We start from the raw sequence: 19,560 nt of genomic DNA on the forward strand, positions 1-19,560 counted from the left end.
CGGATGTGTCGTTCGGTACACAATGGGACAGACCCGGTTGGGGCACAATGGGACAGCCCACTTACTGTCTTATTATGCCCCAACCCCTTCGTAAACAAAACTTTTTCAAAATACATCGAGTACTTCACTATTGATATGTCTCCGTGTTGCATTTTTACTCCAGAGCAAAATATGCAAGTGAAGGCAGTTTTATCTTGGTTTAATTTAAGGTCTTCTTCCATGTTGACAGCACTCAGCGGGTATGATGCGTTTTCCGTATATGTGCTACTCAAAATACTTCCACAAGTTTGTCTTAAGAGTCAATAAACATTGGACTTTGCACCTGTCGGTGTTTAGAGCTCTTAAAACCTATCTTTTCGATGAAAAAACGCAGTGTCCCATCCTACCCCAGGGGGTGTCCCATTGTGCCCCAGACCGGGGCACAATGGGACAAGTGCAATGTTTTGGGAAAATGAAGAAATGTACCTGATGACATTAAAAAACAACAGTACACATCCCACCACTTTAAAGAGTACACGATTTGCTATCGTTGAGGACGGTTTGGGGCATTCTAAGTCAAATATTCAGTTGGGTACGTCAATTTAAAGAAAAGTGTCCCATTGTGCCCCACCTTCCCTTAGTAGTTCTCAATTTGTACTTATCAACTCTCGACGGTTACAAAGGATACTTGTACAGATCAAGACCACTCATATCAATAAAATACACAGACTCATCACTCAAATCGTTTCAGATATAAAGAGCAACTCGGCATTGTGGTAGAACAAAATTGCCAAGAACTCGTAAAGCAAATAAATCGAGACAATAGATAACGCTCTTGTCAGCTTTGGACAATTCAAAAGGTATTGCCTACCTTAAGGGGGGAGACTCGTCTTCGACACCGTAATTTTAGCAAATTTCAGGCTTTCATGTAAACTCTTTCCAATAAATTTGAAGGTTAGTGGGGTTTTGCAATAAAAAGCTGGTTCTTTAAGGTTCATTTTGAAAAAAAAAGTTTGACTCTAGGCCTTATAACCTAGGATCTGTAGTCTTTCTGCTGAACCTCGAAAATACGCAAAAAATTCACTGCGCGCATGATTTTTTTAAAATGCGGCATCGTATCATAAATGTCTTTGTTTCTCCTTCAAAAGGACTCCTGGCACTGTAGATTGAACAAGGATAATTAAAATAGGTGGTACCTAAGTGCCTCAAACTTACATTTTTAGGTGTACCAAAAAAAGTATTCAAATTTTGACATTTCAATGATTGTTTTCGGCCACTTCCCCTTGTCCGATTGAAAATATCCTAGTTCAGAATGACGGCCTTATAGAGGTGAAACATTGGAAAAATTATGAAGCCAAAACAAGCAACGGTCTGGCTTAAATCGTGCGCGCAAGACCCAAAATATTGCAATTGAGTAAAATGGCTTCAAAGTTTGACCGGTCTAACCTATCCTGTGGAAAATCAATTACAAAATTTCATCCTATGGCCAAACGGTTTTGAATTTCGAAACCAGCCAGCCACCCAATTCAAGGGTTGCACACAAAGAATTCAAAAAACTCATACACGAAAATCTGATTTTTTGACGGAGAATGACGAGTCTCCCCCCTTAAGGAAGGAGCCTGTGTGCGATAGGTAAAATTTAGGGACGTGGTTTGGGGAGGGGGGCTAAATTCAAAACAACGTTACAGAAATTTGAGGGGTTGATAGAAAGTTTGAAGAGGATTCACTTTATTCTACATTTGTTTGGACTCATATACACTGTTAGAAATTAGCTCCGAAATTTTATGGAGAAACACTCCAAATCCAGTGGCAAGTTTCCTCGCCACTGGAGTGGCGTCTTTTCCAAAGCGCCAAAATTTGGCGTTCCCATCCCTGGTTTCCGGATTCCATGCCAAATTTTGGCGTTCCACAGAGAGCGCCAAAATTTGGCGTTCCATTCCCCAGAGCACCACAGACCAGAACGCCAAAATTTGGCGCTGCAAAAGAAATGGAATAATTTGGCTTGGAAAGCAATACTTGTTCACAGAAAAATAAATGCATACAATAGTTTTCAGTGCTTAGGATCCCTAGTTCAAATCACAGCAATTATACTATGAAAAGTAGAACTGGACCAGTAAAATACAAGACCTGCATCTGTATTTTCAGGTTACGTGTCGCCGCTGACCAACTATTGAATTACTTTGGTTTGGCCAGCGATTCCTGAGACACTGGGAAAATGGTACTCACATCAACACTAAAAGCTGGATATCACTGAGTCACTCTCTCTTGATAAGGGGTTGACACAGCAAGGGGTCTCAGTCCATTCTCAAATCAGGAAGACTTGAGCTAGCCTCAGAGCCCTAGCCTGGCCCTGGCTCCCTCTTCAAAATCTTCCTTAGTACAACACTTAAACAGTTTTGAAATGGCCCGAGAGCACTCAGGCCTTTCGAAAGTACTGCGACACGATAAAACATGACAGACATAGACTATCGTTGACCGTGGCGAACGAAATGCATACAAAAGTAACAATTTGAATGTTTCGTTTGTCTAAGAGGAGTAGCCATGTTTACTGTTTTTGTTGTTTAGCTTTTGTTGATTGCTTATGCGCACCAACCTGTTCGCACCAAACAGTGCGAATAACATGTTATTTGCACTCAAAATGTTATTCGCACTTAAAATGTTATTCGCACTCAACAGGTTGGTGCGCATAAGCAATCAACAAAAGCTAAACAACAAAAACAGTAAACATGGCTACTCCTCTTAGACAAACGAAACATTCAAATTGTTACTTTTGTATGCATTTCGTTCGCCACGGTCAACGATAGTCTATGTCTGTCATGTTTTATCGTGTCGCAGTACTTTCGAAAGGCCTGAGTGCTCTCGGGCCATTTCAAAACTGTTTAAGTGTTGTTCTAAGGAAGATTTTGAAGAGGGAGCCAGGGCCAGGCTAGGGCTCTGAGGCTAGCTCAAGTCTTCCTGATTTGAGAATGGACTGAGACCCCCTTTCTGTGTCAACCCCTTATCAAAAGAGAGTGACTCAGTGATATCCAGCTTTTAGTGTTGATGTGAGTACCATTTTCCCAGTGTCTCAGGAATCGCTGGCCAAACCAAAGTGATTCAATAGTTGGTCAGCGGCATTGACGCGTAACCTGAAAATACAGATGCAGGTCTTGTATTTTACTGGTCCAGTTCTACTTTTCATAGTATAATTGCTGTGATTTGAACTAGGGATCCTAAGCACTGAAAATTATTGTATGCACATTTATTTTTCTGTGAACGAGTATTGCTTTCCAAGCCAAATTATTCCATCTCTTTTGCAGCGCCAAATTTTGGCGTTCTGGTCTGTGGTGCTCTGGGGAATGGAACGCCAAATTTTGGCGCTCTCTGTGGAACGCCAAAATTTGGCATGGAATCCGGAAACCAGGGATGGGAACGCCAAATTTTGGCGCTTTGGAAAAGACGCCACTCCAGTGGCGAGGAAACTTGCCACTGGATTTGGAGTGAAAACACTATAATCACGTACATGGAGACTCCATTCATTTTCCATTTTTTTCGGAGGGATTTTATCAGGGCTTATACAGATGTTCTTCGGAGCATTCCTTGGGTCCAGATGGGAGGAAAATGCAAGCTTTTTTCACATATATTAAAGAGGACTTGCGAAGCATTTTTGGCCCCCCCTTCTATTCAAAAATAGGGGGAGGGCCTAGCTTTGCCTTTGTGTCTGTGTTTGTTGTTGTTGTTGTTGTTGGCGTCTGTGTACAAGGAAGGAGTTGAGCTAGAGTAACCAGATTTGGAGGGTACTTCAGGAGTACCGTCCAAACAAATAACCGGTGGTGCAAATCCCGTCCGGGGCGCACAAGGGCTGCTGCAGGTGCATCATGGTTTTCATGAGCGGGAGGGGGATTTCCGCCATTATTGGTGGTAGCAGGGCACATAGGGGTAATTTTGGAATCGGGGCGACGAGACAAGATGAATGGACCTGGTCCCGACCCCATCGGCCGCTTTTACAAGTTGGCCAGATCAGGATCTTCAAAAAAGGGGTCGACCGACTAAAAAAAATTTTTTGCAGATTTCGATTGGTCTCAGCCAGACCTTTTCAACGAGGGGTCGGAAAGGGGGTCCAGGAGCCCGACTTCGTCTATTAGTCACATCAGGATCTTGAAAAAAGGGGGGCGACCCACTGAAAATTTTTTCATAATTTTGGGTAGGTCTTGGCAAGACCTCTGCAACGAGGGGTCGGAAGGGGGGTCCAGGAGCCCGCCTTCATGAGTTATGGGAAAGTGCGACGGACTCGTTTTGCGCTCCTGCTGTGCCTCTATTGCAAGGAGTTGCAGTAGCATGGCAAAAATGGGTATTTTCGGAATGAGGGCGAAGAGACAAATGAAACGGGCATATTCTAAGGACAGTTGGAGTAAAAAGTGTAAGGACTATTGCATATTGTGAATAGAAGGGTGGGCCTAAGTCACGATGGTACATCGATAACTTTGCTTTACCTGCGCACGGTGTGTGTGATGCGAGCGGGCTGAAGGGCCCCGGGGCCTTCGACTGGCCAAGTTGGGTCTGATGCGAGGGCCGAAGGCCCGAGAAAAGGCCGCCGGCAGGCCAAGCGGGGCCCGGGCCCCCCTGTCAAACCGGGTTGCCGGCGCAGCGAAGCGGAGCTGGCAACTCGGTTCGACGGAAGGGCGGGCCCTAGCTTGTTTGGTCTGAAATGGTCAAAGAAGGGACAATCTCATTCGAGCTCACTTGACTTATATCCTGTAGCTTTCCCCTTATATTATGAAAACTGAGCTCAAGCAGTAGGGTTCACCTTTCCCTCAAATTTTTACTCGTTGCAAACCTTTTTTTCGTGTTTTTGTTATAGTGAAGCATGCATTTTTGTTCAAAATTCCGAAATTTTTCGGAGAAAGCCCAGAATTTGCATTTATGGAGAGCTCCATGCAGAAGTTTCGGAAAAACTCCATGATTTTTCCATTTTTCTTCGGAATTTTCTGACAGTGATAGCGAGAATTTAGAATTAGATAGCTTTCAGCGAGCGAAGCGAGCCAAAAGCTATAAATGCTTAACTGTCTGAAACGTTGTTTCCGAGTCCTACAATGGGGAAGACTTTTTCGTCAAGAAGGGCTGGCACACTTGCTTCTCCCCACTTGCCACGGAGCCGAAATTTAGAAGAGGCTTCCGGTTGCGAGCGTAGCGAGCTAAAAGCTATGGCCTTGTTGAGCGGGAAATGTTATAACTTGGGGTCTTAGTCCTAGGATTCCAGGCGATTTTAAACATTACCAGGTACATATTTTTTGTTGGCCCGATAAACAAATGGTTGAAAATACGTTGCACACAAATTTTCTTCCCGGCCTAAAATGGTTAAGGATCTAAGAAGGCATTACATACATCAGTCATAAGGTACCTCAATCCGGTTTATTTGCCAGCGGAGAGAACCCACAAGCAAAGTTACCTCCAGCGAGCGAAGCGAGCTAGATGCCAATGCCCAAGTGTGTCCAACATGTGAGTTGTTCGGGCCCTGGCCCGAGAGCTAAGGGACGATTCCAGAGTATCGGCTATTTCTTGGGCCAATCGGACCCAGTAAGGGCAGTCAAAAAATGGGGGGGATTTCCCCCCTCCTAATGACGCGCCTGTCCACGAGAAACTATACCATATTATATAAACAAAACACAAAACGCCCTTTACAAACCACTCCAAAATTCATATACTTCTTCTTTCCTTTTAAGTCTGTTCAACAACTCCACCTCTCTTACATAACCAAGCCACTCCTACAAGTTATATAAAGATTATAATTAAACAAAAAATGATCAAAGCAGCACTTTATGTCATGTTTGCAACAACAAACCAACAGGACTGATAAGGTTCTATTAGGAACCTTATACTCAAGGAAATGTTCCAAAAGGACTTGACATACAATCATGTTTTCCCTACACTGTCAGAAAATTCCGAAGAAAAATGGAAAAATCATGGAGTTTTTCCGAAACTTCTGCATGGAGCTCTCCATAAATGCAAATTCTGGGCTTTCTCCGAAAAATTTCGGAATTTTGAACAAAAATGCATGCTTCACTATAACAAAAACACGAAAAAAAGGTTTGCAACGAGTAAAAATTTGAGGGAAGGGTGAACCCTACTGCTTGAGCTCAGTTTTCATAATATAAAGGGAAAGCTACAGGATATAAGTCAAGTGAGCTCGAATGAGATTGTCCCTTCTTTGACCATTTCAGACCAAAAAATGCTTCAGCGAAGTCCTCTTTACAGAAGACTTGCATTTTACCTTCCATTTGGACCCAAGGAATGCTCCGAAGAACGTCTGTATAAGCCCTGATAAAATCCCTCCGAAAAAAATGGAAAATGAATGGAGTCTCCATGTACGTGATTATAGGGTTTTTCTCCATAAAATTTCGGAGCTAATTTCTAACAGTGAATGAGATTGTCCCTTCTTCGACCATTTCAGACCAAAAAATGCTTCAGCGAAGTCCTCTTTAATATATGTGACAAAAGACTTGCATTTTACCTTCCATCTGGACCCAAGGAATGCTCCGAAGAACATCTGTATAAGCCCTGATAAAATCCCTCCGAAAAAAAATGGAAAATGTATGGAGTCTCCATGTACGTGATTATATATAAACGTTTTATAAGTGATTTTTGGCTAAAATGAAAAAATGGATTGAGGTAGAGGGCTGAATTTTGGTGTGTGTCGAGCCAAGGACATACCTAATGACCCTGCAGAATGTCAGCCAGATCGGCCTAGCCGTTCAGGAGGAGTAGTGCGCACACAAACGCACACAGACAGACAGACAAAACTTTTCAACCCCACTGGAGTAACGGGCTTCGCTATCGCTCAGCCAGTAAGCTATGATTACATATTCCAGTCTATATTGTTTAATTCACTGGTTTAAAATGAAACAATGACAAAAGGCTTCTCAAATATAACTAATAAATTTGTGAATTCATTAGTTTGAAGAAAAAGATGTATCGAATAGTGAGTCAAGCAGACGAGTAGCTAATTAAGCGATTGAATGCTGGCAATGGAATGTTATACTCGACTGAAGGAATCGCATTGGTGTGGCATCAGGGCATTGGTGACGACAAAGGGTGATCCATGAAGACAAACCCAGACCCATTCTTTACCCATTATTGATCAATTTGATTTTAATATTTTTCAATCGAATCTCATATTGATTCTTGAAGTTTTTGGAGTGCTGATTAAGAAAACCACTTCCATTTCTACTCCAGACCTATATTTCCATCTCAAATGGGGTCATTTCGTACCAAAATTTTCAGGTCAAGTTTTATATTGTTTCCTGCAGTGTTTGATGAGCTGAACTCAAAAATAACTTCCAAATTTTTTTAGACTCACGCTTTACCAAATTTGGACCTTAATTTTTGAATTGAGTTTGATGTTGATCCCAACCGTTTTTTATGTGCTGATAACGAAAATCATCTCCATTTCGACTCTAGACTTATATTTCCATCCCAAATAAGGTCATTTTGGACCAAAATTTTCAAATCGAATTTTATATTGTTTCCTGCAGTCTTTGGTGTGCTGAACTCAAAAATGACTTCCAAAATTTTCCCAGACTCACGCATAACCGAATTTTGACCAATTTTGGACCAAAATATTTCAATTGAGTTAGACGTTGATCCCACCCGCGCGAAAGGATCAGTAGTCAAACTGTATTTGAAACTGCAGTGGCTCATCTGCAGTTCCTTTCTGCAGTTCTTTTCTGCCCTTAAATTGCATTTAAAGTGCCATCAGTTCTGTATTGCTGGCTGCAGTCAATTTTGTGCTTTAAAGTGCACAGAAACTGTCCTTCAACTGCATTTTTGTTGCCAGATCCAACTGCAGTCTGCTTTGGCAGTCCAGAATGTAGTTCAAACGACAGTCAAAGTTCAACTTATCTCCAAATCCAAATGCCGTGACAAATATACTTCTAATTTGCTCTTTGCTTACACATGGAGAGTAAAAAAAAGTGTATGACATATGCATTCCCGGGGTCAATTGGGAATGCAGTCAAAAAATACAATTAAAGTTTATTGCTGTAGAAGTCAAAGAGTACTTCCAACTTCCCCTGAATGCCCTTTCACGTCACGGCCTTGGAATGATTCTAATGTTCTAAATTTCGCCGAGTGAAGCTCGGCACTCTTCCAGATCAGCTTGTCTCGGCAAATGACGGGAAAATTCCTCGTGGAGTGGAGCGCGCCGAGCGCGGAGTGGCGGGAATCCCTCGTCTACCTGAGCGCGCGGGCATGGCCAGTGGCATCGCCCGCGCTGGCGCCAGACCCTCACACGTCTCCGTAGCGCAGTTGGCAGCGTTGCGGTCTGACAACCCTGAGGCCTGGGTTCGACTACTGACTGACAAACTTCAACAACGACTAAAAAAAAAAAAAAAAAAAAAAAAAGGGGGAGAGAGTGGGAGGGAGGGAGGGGAAAATAAAGCTGGGAAAAAAAATTTTTAATTTTTATGGCAAAACCGTATTTTTGTCAAAAATGTCGTAAAATGTCCGCAAAACTGCAGTTGAAACTGAAAAGGTCCTAAAAAACTACTAGTTTTTCGGCAGTTAGAGCACAGTTCAAGTACAGTTAAGTGTACTTAAACTGTATTTTAACCGTACTCGAACTGCAGCCGGTCATCTGCAGTTAGACTATGCCCGATGCATACTTCATTCTACACACAAAATAGCACATCTGTGAACACTTTTAGAACAATTTGACCCACACTACAACTACCCTCCTTATTCACTTAAAAGCATAGTGTGACATCAGTTCCTGGGTACAATTCAGACTGCAGATTCTCCCGCGCGGGCAACAGTTTCTTGTGTGCTGATAACGAAAATCACTTCCATTTGTACCCGAAACCTACATTTCACTCAATATGAGCCCACAAACTGCACATTCTATTGCAAGTACATGCAAGTACTATAAGTGTATCTCAGTATTTTTTTAATGTAGTATATTGGTGCCCTCAGTTAACGTGTGGTTTCTCCAATCTTTTTTACAAATGTATGACAACTTTCCCTCATGTATATGAACTACGAAGGTAAATAAATAATAAATAATAATAAAAATAAAAAATTTCGTCTACCTTTAGAAAAGTCCGAAGTGCCCAAACTCGCATCGCTCAGCACACTACGCGCCCACACTAAACGGCGCGTACCCCTAGCACTAAGTGTGTACCGTAACGGGGGCAACTTGGGCCCTTTTTCACTTTTTTTTGAACGCCAGAGGCAAGATTTTTAAACCCAGACCATTGGATCCTAACTACGTTAAAGTTTGCCCCTTTTCCCCCATCATTTCTAACTTTTGGTTCTTTTTCCTCGATTACATCGTTTCCAAGCGGTCTCGAAAGAGTGTCCCAAGTTAACCCATGACCGGGGGTAATTTGGGACAGTAGGAAACTAGCTACATTCCCATGCATCTTGATGTTAATGGATGTAATAAATTTAAGTCACAACATGTAAAACCAAGAATCAGGCCTAGGAACTCTTGTAGGACCGATATTGGACTATATCTAGGGTTCTACGAGGAACTCTCTTTTTTACTGGTATTTCTAGGCATTTTCTAAATTTTTTCAAAATTGGATTCCAGAAGAAAAATCGGCAGAGCAAGGCATCCCTTTCCATCATCAGCGTAAAATCCGAATTTTATGTTATGTCGGGGACCGGGTCAGTCAACTCCTTGGAGGCTTGAACTGCTGGAAACATGAGGAAAAGACTGTCCCAAGTTACCCCGTAAAATTTCGATTTTTGATAAAATGCGGGTGGACCGAAGATGGGGAAACTAAAATCCACCCCCCTTTTGCGAACGTTATTGTCTGTGTATGATCTAACAGCCCAGAGAGACTAATCGGCCAAATCTGCTTTTCCTCCTCGCACTAAGGTTAACTTTTTAAGGTTTGACATTTTTTTCCCAAAAACCCTATTATGAAAGTTTCCCGTTTCTCAAATACTAATTGTGATTTATGCGCCTTTTCTACCTTTCCGCGCGTGCCCTGAGGCCCCCTGAAACAAAAACCCTGCCGCGGGTTTGACGCTAAACCCCCCACCGTCGCTGAATGGCAGCACCAACAAGCTGTGCAGGGCAGACTGTCCCAAGTTACCCCCCGGTGTCCCAAGTTCCCCCCGTTGACGGAATTTTAAATAGACCGCTTAAAGGAGGGCCCCCCCGCACATCAACGATTTCCGGTTAGCCTTTGGCGCCGTGTCCGAAAAGGGCGCGTCGGTCAGTTAGGCAGTCGGCCCAACCAACACGCGCGGTCAGTTTTCCACTCGGACGGTTGAGGGCGCCCCTTTGCCAAAGGAGCCCGGTTACAACAAGCCAGTGCAGCTCCCAGTCAAAGAGGATGTGGTGAAAATGTCCAAGTACTTAAAAAAGACTGAAGATACGGATCAATCATCCAAAAATCAAAAAATAATGCAGCTTAATATAACCGCATGGTGATGATCACTTTTACAGTAATGATTGTTTTTAATAGGCAGCGTCCTGGCAACGCTCACCAGCTGACGATTGAAAACTTTCATCATGGCGTCTCCTTACCAAAACCGGGTATGAATATCCGTGTGGGTATTACCCACACGGATATTCATTATTCACTTCATGATGAACAGAAGGAATTGATAGAAATAGCCAAAAGAATTGAAAACCGGGGGAAACATGCGATAGGTTCCCATTCTGCTGACGCCAAAGATGCAGACGTCTTTGTCTCTACTGGTAAAGATCCGCAACCAGTTGGTTTTTCCTAAAGATATCAAATTTCTGTCTGCCGGAGTCGGCACCACCCAAATTCATTCGTGGCTCGGACGCAGTGAGCTATTTCCTGTAGGAGGCCCGGGGCCATCAATCGGGAGCGCAACACTTCCACATACTTGAGAAAAGTGGCTGCTACTCTGGCCAAGGTTGTTGGGCTGACAGAGAAACAGGTGAGTGAATTGAGTATTATCGTCGTCGCCGATTGAAGAACAAGAAGAACAAAGCCGGAACTGGCGCCGGCCACATAACCTACCAGACATCTATGAGTGGACTAGTTACTGAGTTATCAGTGGCATATCTCCGTCAAAAGCACTTTCGTTTGTTTCAAACACTTTTTTGACTCCGGTCAGGTTTCCCGGGGAAAACCGACCTCCGGCAGACCCTCAACTAACGGAGCAGCGCTACTCAGCAGACGTCGCTAGCAGAGTTGCAATTTTTTTAGCTGTGGTGCCAAAAAACGCCCACTAAGAAATTTAGCTCTGGACTGACTTTTATTTTTTAGCGTGTGCATACGATCCCACTCATCCCATCCCATCCATCCATTCAGCGCGCTCGGAGGGCACGGGCGTGCACAAGGGGGGGGGGAGGGGGGGAGGGGGGCCCTCGCCCCCCCCCCCCCCCCCCAAAAGGGCCCCAAAAGGTATACTTTTGAGGCAGGTTTTGGCGTCTAACTCCTGGAAGTTAGGCAAAGTTCCTCAAAAAAAGGTTCCACCGCCCCTCCCGAGGAGGCGAGCTGTGCACGCCCCTGTCGGAGGGGACTGCATGGTCGGGTGATTCCGTGCGTAGGGGGTCATTTCAGGTCACCGGGGCCTTGCGCCTGAACTGAGTCTCCGCCAATGAATTGTTCGTTGTACCAACAAATTTTGTTCTTCGATCGGCGACGACTAGAATGCTCTATTGGCTGCTTTTTTGATGAGCAATGGGTGTTTTCATTTTTGAAACATATATTTCTAAGTTTTTTTTAATCTTCAGTCCATTGATGTCTAAGTTTACTGTTTTTTTCTTTTCTTTTAGTGTCATTGAACTTCTTTGTTCAATACAGTTGTCAATCAGGTAGCTATTGTCCTTGTAACACCCTCTAATTTACATTTTCTGTGAATACTCTTGCATTCAAGTGTTCCATTTTTGCCAGTTTCATGTGTGTTTCCATTTCTGGATCATTTATTTTGTAAGTTTAGTGTTCCAAAACAGTTGTCTGAAACCTCTGTGTGTCTTTTCTTTGGAAACCACAAGCCAGGGGAGCGATTCTCACGTTTCGGGGTAGTTTCGTTTCTTCTGAATCCTGTGCCCAAACGAGCGCAGATATCGACATAGGATTTGTTTCTGATGTTAAGGGGGCAATACACTGAAAATGGCCAAAAAACCCGACTTGTGCGATTGCTTCCATACGCGTTGTTGAGGTTGTTCAATATTTTCATGTGTCAAGACCTTACAAAAAGAAGCATTTTTTAAACCCAGAATGGCGTCGATCGGACGTCAGGGAGCGGAGCCCGCGCCCAATCAAAAATTCGTCAAAAGTCGAACTGGCGGGCGTCCCTCAGTCCGAAAAATGAAGATATCTCGACCCCGTTTGCGCCAAAATAGGGCCAAAGGGAGGTACGCCAGGCGCGGATTGGAGGGACAGGCAGCGAGACAACGCGAAGCCTGTTACGGAAAACCGGCGGGGGCTGGCGTACACCTACCTTGTTGTTAATCTGAGATAAACCCCCCTCTGTAGGATGTTAAGGAGACATCAGGTGTAAAATTTGGATACTATTCGTTCAGTCGTTGCTGAGAAACGTGAGTGATTACATACAGAGAGACGGACAGACAGACTCCCGACCAGTCACTTTTTGGAGCGCCCAAACACGGCAAGGGCTTCGCTATCGCTCAGCCAATAATCTTCAAATCCACCAACATACTGGACACAAGTTGGGATATAAGGATGCCATGATCTTTGCAGTTTCAATAGGATATTGAGTTACGCGCAGGTCAACAAGTAACACGACGCTCTGCATTTGCGAAGAAGATGACAAAAATTGAAACATGGGCCAAGAATAAGAGCGGCGGTCACAGCGAGAATTGTGGTACTAAGACTCACCAGAGCGATTCTCACGTTTCGGGGTAGTTTTGGCGTCTCTGATTTGCCGAAAGTGAGAAATATCCAATTAATTTTTTTCTGATTATTGGGGTCCTGCATGATACTAGAGTTATAGCAATGGTATTTATAGTGAAGACCTTGTACTACCTTCCCAAAAACATGAGCCATAAGATATTGTGTTTAAATGTGGGTGTTTTGATCACGGAAATTACGTTATCACGGAAGTTACAAAGTGTGAAAATCGGCTGTAACGGCTGACTCGGGCTTGCTGTGGCTGAAAAGTCGTTCCAGGCTCAAATGATACTCTAAGCCCGACATTTAAGCGGAAAAATTTTTCACCTAGTGCTGCTGCAACTTTGGGGTAAAGGGTGCCACGGAAGTTACAGGTAATTGTTGATACACGCCATTTTATAATACTCTGGCCCGCTTTGAGACCGTGTACAGCATCTCCGCGACCCATGCAATTATATCCCAGGAACTCCACTTTGATAGCTTGTGTCCTGGAAAGTTAAAAGTTTGCCTTGGGGAGAAGTCCAGAGCTGCCTTTTCGAAATTTGTGTAGTGAAATTGAATATACGGTGGACATTTTTCGTTGCAGCATAAGTACCTTTGAAAGAAGTCTGGCGTATTGGTCTTCGGTTGAAATAGGGTACTTCGGAGGAAATCCAGACCGGAAGTCGGCGTCAGAACGGGAGAAACAAATGAGCGTCGCGAGGCCGTGCACTGTGGCAAAAAGCTACGGAAAATTCTGTAAACAGCTTGTGGTAATTCTCCGTAGGCCCCTTATCAATATTCTCCGTAGGCTCTTACAGTATTTTCTGTAGGACCGCACAGTATTCTCCGTAGGACCGCACAGTGATCTCCGTAGGACTATACAGTCTTCGAGGTCCTACGGAGAAGACTGTGCGGATTTACAGAGAATACTGTGCGGCCCTACGGAGAATACTGTAAGAGCCTACGGAGAATATTGATAAGAGGGCTACGGAGAATCCTGGCAAAAAAATTAACAGGATTTTCCGTACCTTTTTGCCACAGTGTGCTGAGCGGTGGTGGGGGCAGCGTGCGCGCGCCGCCTTCACCCCCACTCCGCCGTTTTCGTCCCCCACCACCGCTCCGCATAGCCGCGCGATGCTCTTTTGTTCCTCCCGTTCTGTCGCTGACTTCCGGTCTAGGTTTCCTCCGAAGTACCCTATTAGCTCGAGACATGCCAAGCTTCGAATACCCATCGACAGTTGGCAGCATTTTCGAACCACACCGCCACACTGGGGGCGGAAAGTTAGAGCAAGGGAGTATAGGGCGATTTGTACCAGATTTCGGAATTCTCTATCTCTATACAAAATTAAGAACATTCTGCATATCGGTGTCAAACTTGTGCCAGTTGAACAGTCTGGCCCTTCATTTAGACTGTGCAGGTCCATTGGATCAATCTTGAGTCCGTAATCTTTGAAATCTAAGACGTTTTCCAAACCCTTGCATGCTGTTACGAATCGCCCCAGCATGGGGTGATTTGTAACAGCCATGGGGCTTTTCATAACATCCTACACATTAAATGAACCATCGTCGGGAATGATATCTCCTCCACCAGTTGTTCTTCGGGTGTCCTGCAGACGTCTAAAAATCTACATTACAAGCTGCCGTTGACCGCCTCAGCATTAACTGATCGGCTATGTCAATCCTAACCTCACTTTTTCTTCAATTTTAGATAAAAGTATAGAATAACTTGCTTTAAAATGCATTTCGAGCTGTGTAAATGAACTGGTATAAGGCAGCACACTGTTAAGAGAAGTCGTTATTTTACAACAGTAATCCCAACAATTAGTGTTGTAATTTTACAAATAATAATTCGTAAATTAACTACAAGATTCATGACATGAACAATTGTCATATTTTCGACAAACTTTACTCATAAATTTATGATTAAATTCGTAATTTTACGATGAAATCTTATTGTTACTGACGAAAGATCGTCGTTTTACTGATAAAATCGTTATCTTACGACTATTCTCGTTTTATAACGCGTAAACTTGTTTTCTTACAAATGAAGCTTTATTATTAAGAATAGTTGCCTGTTAAATTTGTACCACGAACTGCACTGGTTTTTTTTACAAAGAAAATTGTAAATTGACAATCTGTTCATCATTTTACAAACTGCTTCTAAAATTTACAGGTGAAATCGTTAATTTAAAAGTATGATTGTAAAAGCAAGTCTGAAAAAGTGCGTTTTCGTCCGTTGTTTCCTTACTATATAGGAAGAAAAAATGCCTGAAAGACCAAAATTTGAGGATAAAGTTTGTAAGTTTAAGAATATTTTTGTAAATTGACGAAAAAAAGGTGGATGATCAGATCGTTTTTTAAATTTACGAGCAGTTCGTGGTACAAATTTAACAGACAATTAATCGTAATTTCACAAAATAATCCCGAACAGTGCAGATGATTCGAGAAATAATTCAAGCATTTAATTGCCAAAACTGCTTAAATTCTTGTTTTTATACGGGTCTGTTACGAATCACCCGAAATGGCTGTTACGCAAGAAATACGTCCCTAACTATCACTGGGCAAATTAAAAACAAATTATGCCACGTGGTTACATTGTAAAGGGGGCACGCTTCAAGGCCCCAACGGTACTTAGATGGTGATTCATACCTGGGGAGCCTCAGACAGAAACTTCCTAGAACTCAAAATAAAAGATTTTTCCTGTGCCGAAATTCCGGTGTACCCTATATTTCAGACGCCCTCTAAAACTATACCTGTGCACCGATCACATCCGCTTCGATTGTTCAAGGACCCTGTACTTGTAGCGAAAGAGGGGCCACACTCAGAATTTCCTCTGCTCCCTTCACTTATTACAAATCGCCCCATACTCCCTTATGTTCTCTTTGGACAATCAAGGAAGTTACATTTAGGGTATTCCAAACGCTACGTAGACCAATCCAACGAACGTGAACTCTCCGAAATGTGTGCGTTTAATGGGCATTGGCCATCCTTAACATCAGAAACTAACCCTATGTCGATATCTGCGCTCGTTTGGGCACAGGAGTCAGAAGAAACGAAACTACCCCGAAACGTGAGAATCGCTCACGTATTTTTAAAAGGTGTTCAATAATTACAGAGCGAATACAAAGCGATGCGGTCGGTACGAGCCCACGCCGTGCGAACCAATAACCAAAATGATGTCGGAGTCGGTTTCCTTCTCGAGCGCGAGTCGCTCCCCCCACCGCCTTCGGACCGAATGTGAGCCGAAGCTGCCGAAGCTTTCCGAACCCACCCGAACCGCGTCGATGAGCGCCCGCGACCCCGACCACTATCTGGACCGAGCGCGGTCGGCACTCACCGACGACGCGTTGGAGCGATCTCGTGCAGTCGGCGGCGAGATCATACCGTCGCTTCGTTCCGCGTCGGTCCGGGCTCGGGCTGCTTCGGGCGAGCAATGAGCCCGATTTCGGTCTTTGTAAACCACCCCATGCTGGGGCGATTCGTAACAGCATGCAAGTGCTTGGAAAGCGTCTTAGATTTCGAAGATTGCGGATTTCAGACTGATCCATTGGAGATGTACTGCACACCCCCACAGGAAGAAAAGACTCGCCCAAAGTTACAACTTTTTCTGCACACTTGCGCCCTAAAAGGAAGTTCTCAGGCCAGGCGCCCTTATCAATGTGGAAGAGACCATCATAAAATAGATACTTCACAGCTCCAATGAAACCATGAGTAGCTTTCAGTTTCCCAAAGTAAGTCATGAGGCTGCCCTTCTTCACCCTGCATTGATCAGCGCTCAAGTGAAAGCCATTGGCATGGAGAACTTCCGATATCTCTTGCCAAAGATATTTGTGGACTCGCTGAGACTTAAATTTATGCAGGCGGTTGCCATACTCGTTAATTAGCATATGGACAGCATCCTCACTTGCTACCCACTTCTGGATACCTAATCACGGAGAGAGAAATGTTTAGCATTATAAACAGAGAAAAGCGAGCAAGTATAGACACATTTAAAAAACAACAAAGTTTACCTGCTTTTTTTTTTAGCTTTGGCGGCATTATTAGTAACAGTCTTCTTGGGCATTTGTACAATGGTTTTTATCACGGACTGGCCTTGGAGGCTCCACAATGGTCGCATCTTCCTCTTCCAAAGGTGCAAAGTCAGCTTCAAAGTTATCAGGGCCACCTGCAACATGTGCAATGTTAATTAAATGTAAAAAATTAACACCATCGCATGGTTACACAAAATAACGTTACTAGTAAGGGAGGGTGGGGCAGTTTGAAACAGAATTTGGAATTTCGTTGTTATAATCGTACTGTTGGTCTATATGCTGCGTGTTTGCACTAGATTACTAGAATGACTCGTTATCTAGACTAGAAAACGCCCGCAGACGCTCACAAGTTCGTTCAACGTTAATAATAAGGTGAAACTCCAACCCTTGCATCTGTTTTCAAACTGCCCCAGGCCGGGGCAGTTTGAAACAGCGATGGGGCAGTTTGAAACAGCTGTATGGAATTTAACACGGGCCAAGAAAGCCGCGTACACAACTCAATAGATTCAAATAGACTCAAATAACGTTCCCAGTCCAAAAAAACCATGGGGCATCCATGAGCCATGGCGGTGCATGGGATGCCATGGGCCGATTCTTTCCATGGAACGATTCCCCGTGATTTTTGGAAAAATTCTCAGGGTGTCTTGCGACTCATGGGAAAGGTACCATGGAGTGTGAGTCATGGGAAGCACTTCCTTGCCTTGGCAGAGTCTCTTGTGAGTACAAGATGATGATATCAGTGCCTGTTTTGGGATAAAAAACACTTCACAAGTAAACTGTCACCCCCTTAACTTTTGACGCTACATCCGATTTTGCAATCATTTTTTGTCGGGAGGGCACCGTTGACATGATATGACCTATAATTGAAAATTGGGCGGAGACTTCAACGCACGAGCAGGATGCCTTCCCGGGAAGTCCAAATCCAGGGAAAAGTTCACATCAGGGGGAAAGGTCCCCCCATGGTGCTAGGCCTGCACCATGGGAAACGACCTCCTTTTTGCATGGCATGCCGTTTGTCCAGGGTGCTGAACCGCAGTCTCATGGGATTTCAGTGCGCTGTCAGGGGATTTGTGTCATGGGATCCCATGCAATTTTTTTTTTTGGACTGGGTTGCCATGCAAGTGCTGACATTTTGACGAACTTTTTCAACATTTTTAATAATTATTTAAAACCCAAAAAAAGCATTTTTTTTCAAAATGCGAATTTTTTGAAAAATTGTATGGCAATGGATTCGTCTCAGAGAGACGAACAAAAGTTGTTAACACACATTACTTTTTTTGAGTTGAAAAAAAGGGCTTTTTTCGACCCGCAAAGTTTCCAACATACAACAGTCAGAAAATTTTTGCATTTTGATGCAAGTCACGGTAAAACATACGACTCTCCATTGATGCCATCTGGAATTACGAACTTCCATCATTATACTCGCTTTTTACATTAAAAAACGTTTTCCCAGTGATATTGCTGTGTTTCTAACCCCCATCCACTTTTGTTTCAAACTGCCCCAAGGGCACCATTCCAGTTGCGCTGCTCCCCGCCGGACTTTGGGGAGGGGTACGTCAGTGTCCAAGGGTGCGTTACGCTTGCCTAATAAGGGAAGGTGGGGTACCCTGTGACGGTTTTTTTTAAGTGCCCGTCACCCAATAATACCAATCACATTACATCCATAAGTATCAGGTGAACAAAATGATTCTTCACCTTAAACTTCTGTTGAGATTTCTAATTTATCTGTTTGGTTGCTGAGTTATCCCGAGTTGAATGGGCCAGTCAAAGTGTCACTTCGTACCCCCGTAGTACACTATGTGACAGCCTTAGTGACCACGTGACATGGCCTTTTTTCAGGTTTTAATCCTATTCAGGGGATCTGTACGCAAAAAAGAATGAAAAAGTCTTCCAGCTTTTTATTTCCGTTGAGTTTATCAATTTATCATCTTTGGTTCCCGAGCAAAGAAGGTTTTAGTTATTAGTGTACAAAAGTAGGGCTGAACACATTCAACTGAGTGAATCGTGGAATCCCCTAGCGAATGACAGTAGTGTCACATGGTGCCCAGAACAACAGTTTTAGGGGAAACAGCAATAACGCTCAAAGTTTATGCGTAGAGAATCGAGCCCAAAACTTTTTTTGCGCTAAAAAAATCAAAGAAGAACATCTGGTTACCGTACGTTTTTCCCCAAAAAAAAATTCCAAAGTACTGTGGTTCCAATTTTTTTTGTTCCCAAAAAATAATTCCCAAACTAATTTTCCCAAAATAATTTATGCAAATGCCAAAGTATATGAAAAAAATATATCAAAAATTCCAAAAAATTTTAGAGAGTGAAGAGATGTCCCAGTGTCCGCAAGTAGTCGACGACCCTTTCTTCTTGCTTGTAAGTAGCATAATCAGTGACAACGGACTTGACGCGTCGCTGCTGGTCCAGCCACTTCTTCTTTGGAGCGGCCTTGACGCGGCGACCCAGGGATAGCTCGTGCAGCATCGTCTCCGTGTCAGCTTGCTCCTTCTGGATTTCTCCAAGCGCAGTGTACAGCGATGGGTGATTTTTGCCGATGACACCCTGGCGAGAAACAATATTGTTAGTTTCCGGACCCCAAGCCTCCAGCCATTCTCCAGGAATTTTACCTGAAAGCGGTTGTGCCAGCCCTCGCTTAAGTTGTTGGTCCTGTGCTCGTCCCTCAGCGTCGCCTCGTAGGTGTTTTCCCTAGGGATGGGGCGAAACGCGGTCTCTGGGCCACACCTCGCCCCCGCCCCCCCCGA

General features: G+C 43.8%; 1 protein-coding gene across 1 annotated transcript in view; it reads right to left on the reverse strand.

Annotated features, from left to right (window-relative positions):
* Nucleotides 1–18,988: 18,988 nt before the first annotated feature.
* The window catches only part of LOC117647752, an 18,953-nt gene continuing 18,381 nt past the window's right edge, over nt 18,989–19,560 (reverse strand). Inside the window, exons 8-9 of the mRNA XM_034389649.1 lie at nt 19,426–19,548; nt 18,989–19,360 (exon numbers count right to left, since the gene is read on the reverse strand). Coding sequence (XP_034245540.1) covers nt 19,115–19,360; nt 19,426–19,548 — 369 coding nt within the window. The 3' untranslated portion in view covers nt 18,989–19,114. The remainder of the gene's footprint in view (nt 19,361–19,425; nt 19,549–19,560) is intronic.

This window comes from Thrips palmi, unplaced genomic scaffold (assembly GCF_012932325.1).
Source record: "Thrips palmi isolate BJ-2018 unplaced genomic scaffold, TpBJ-2018v1 HiC_scaffold_2, whole genome shotgun sequence".
Lineage (NCBI taxonomy): Eukaryota > Metazoa > Arthropoda > Insecta > Thysanoptera > Thripidae > Thrips > Thrips palmi.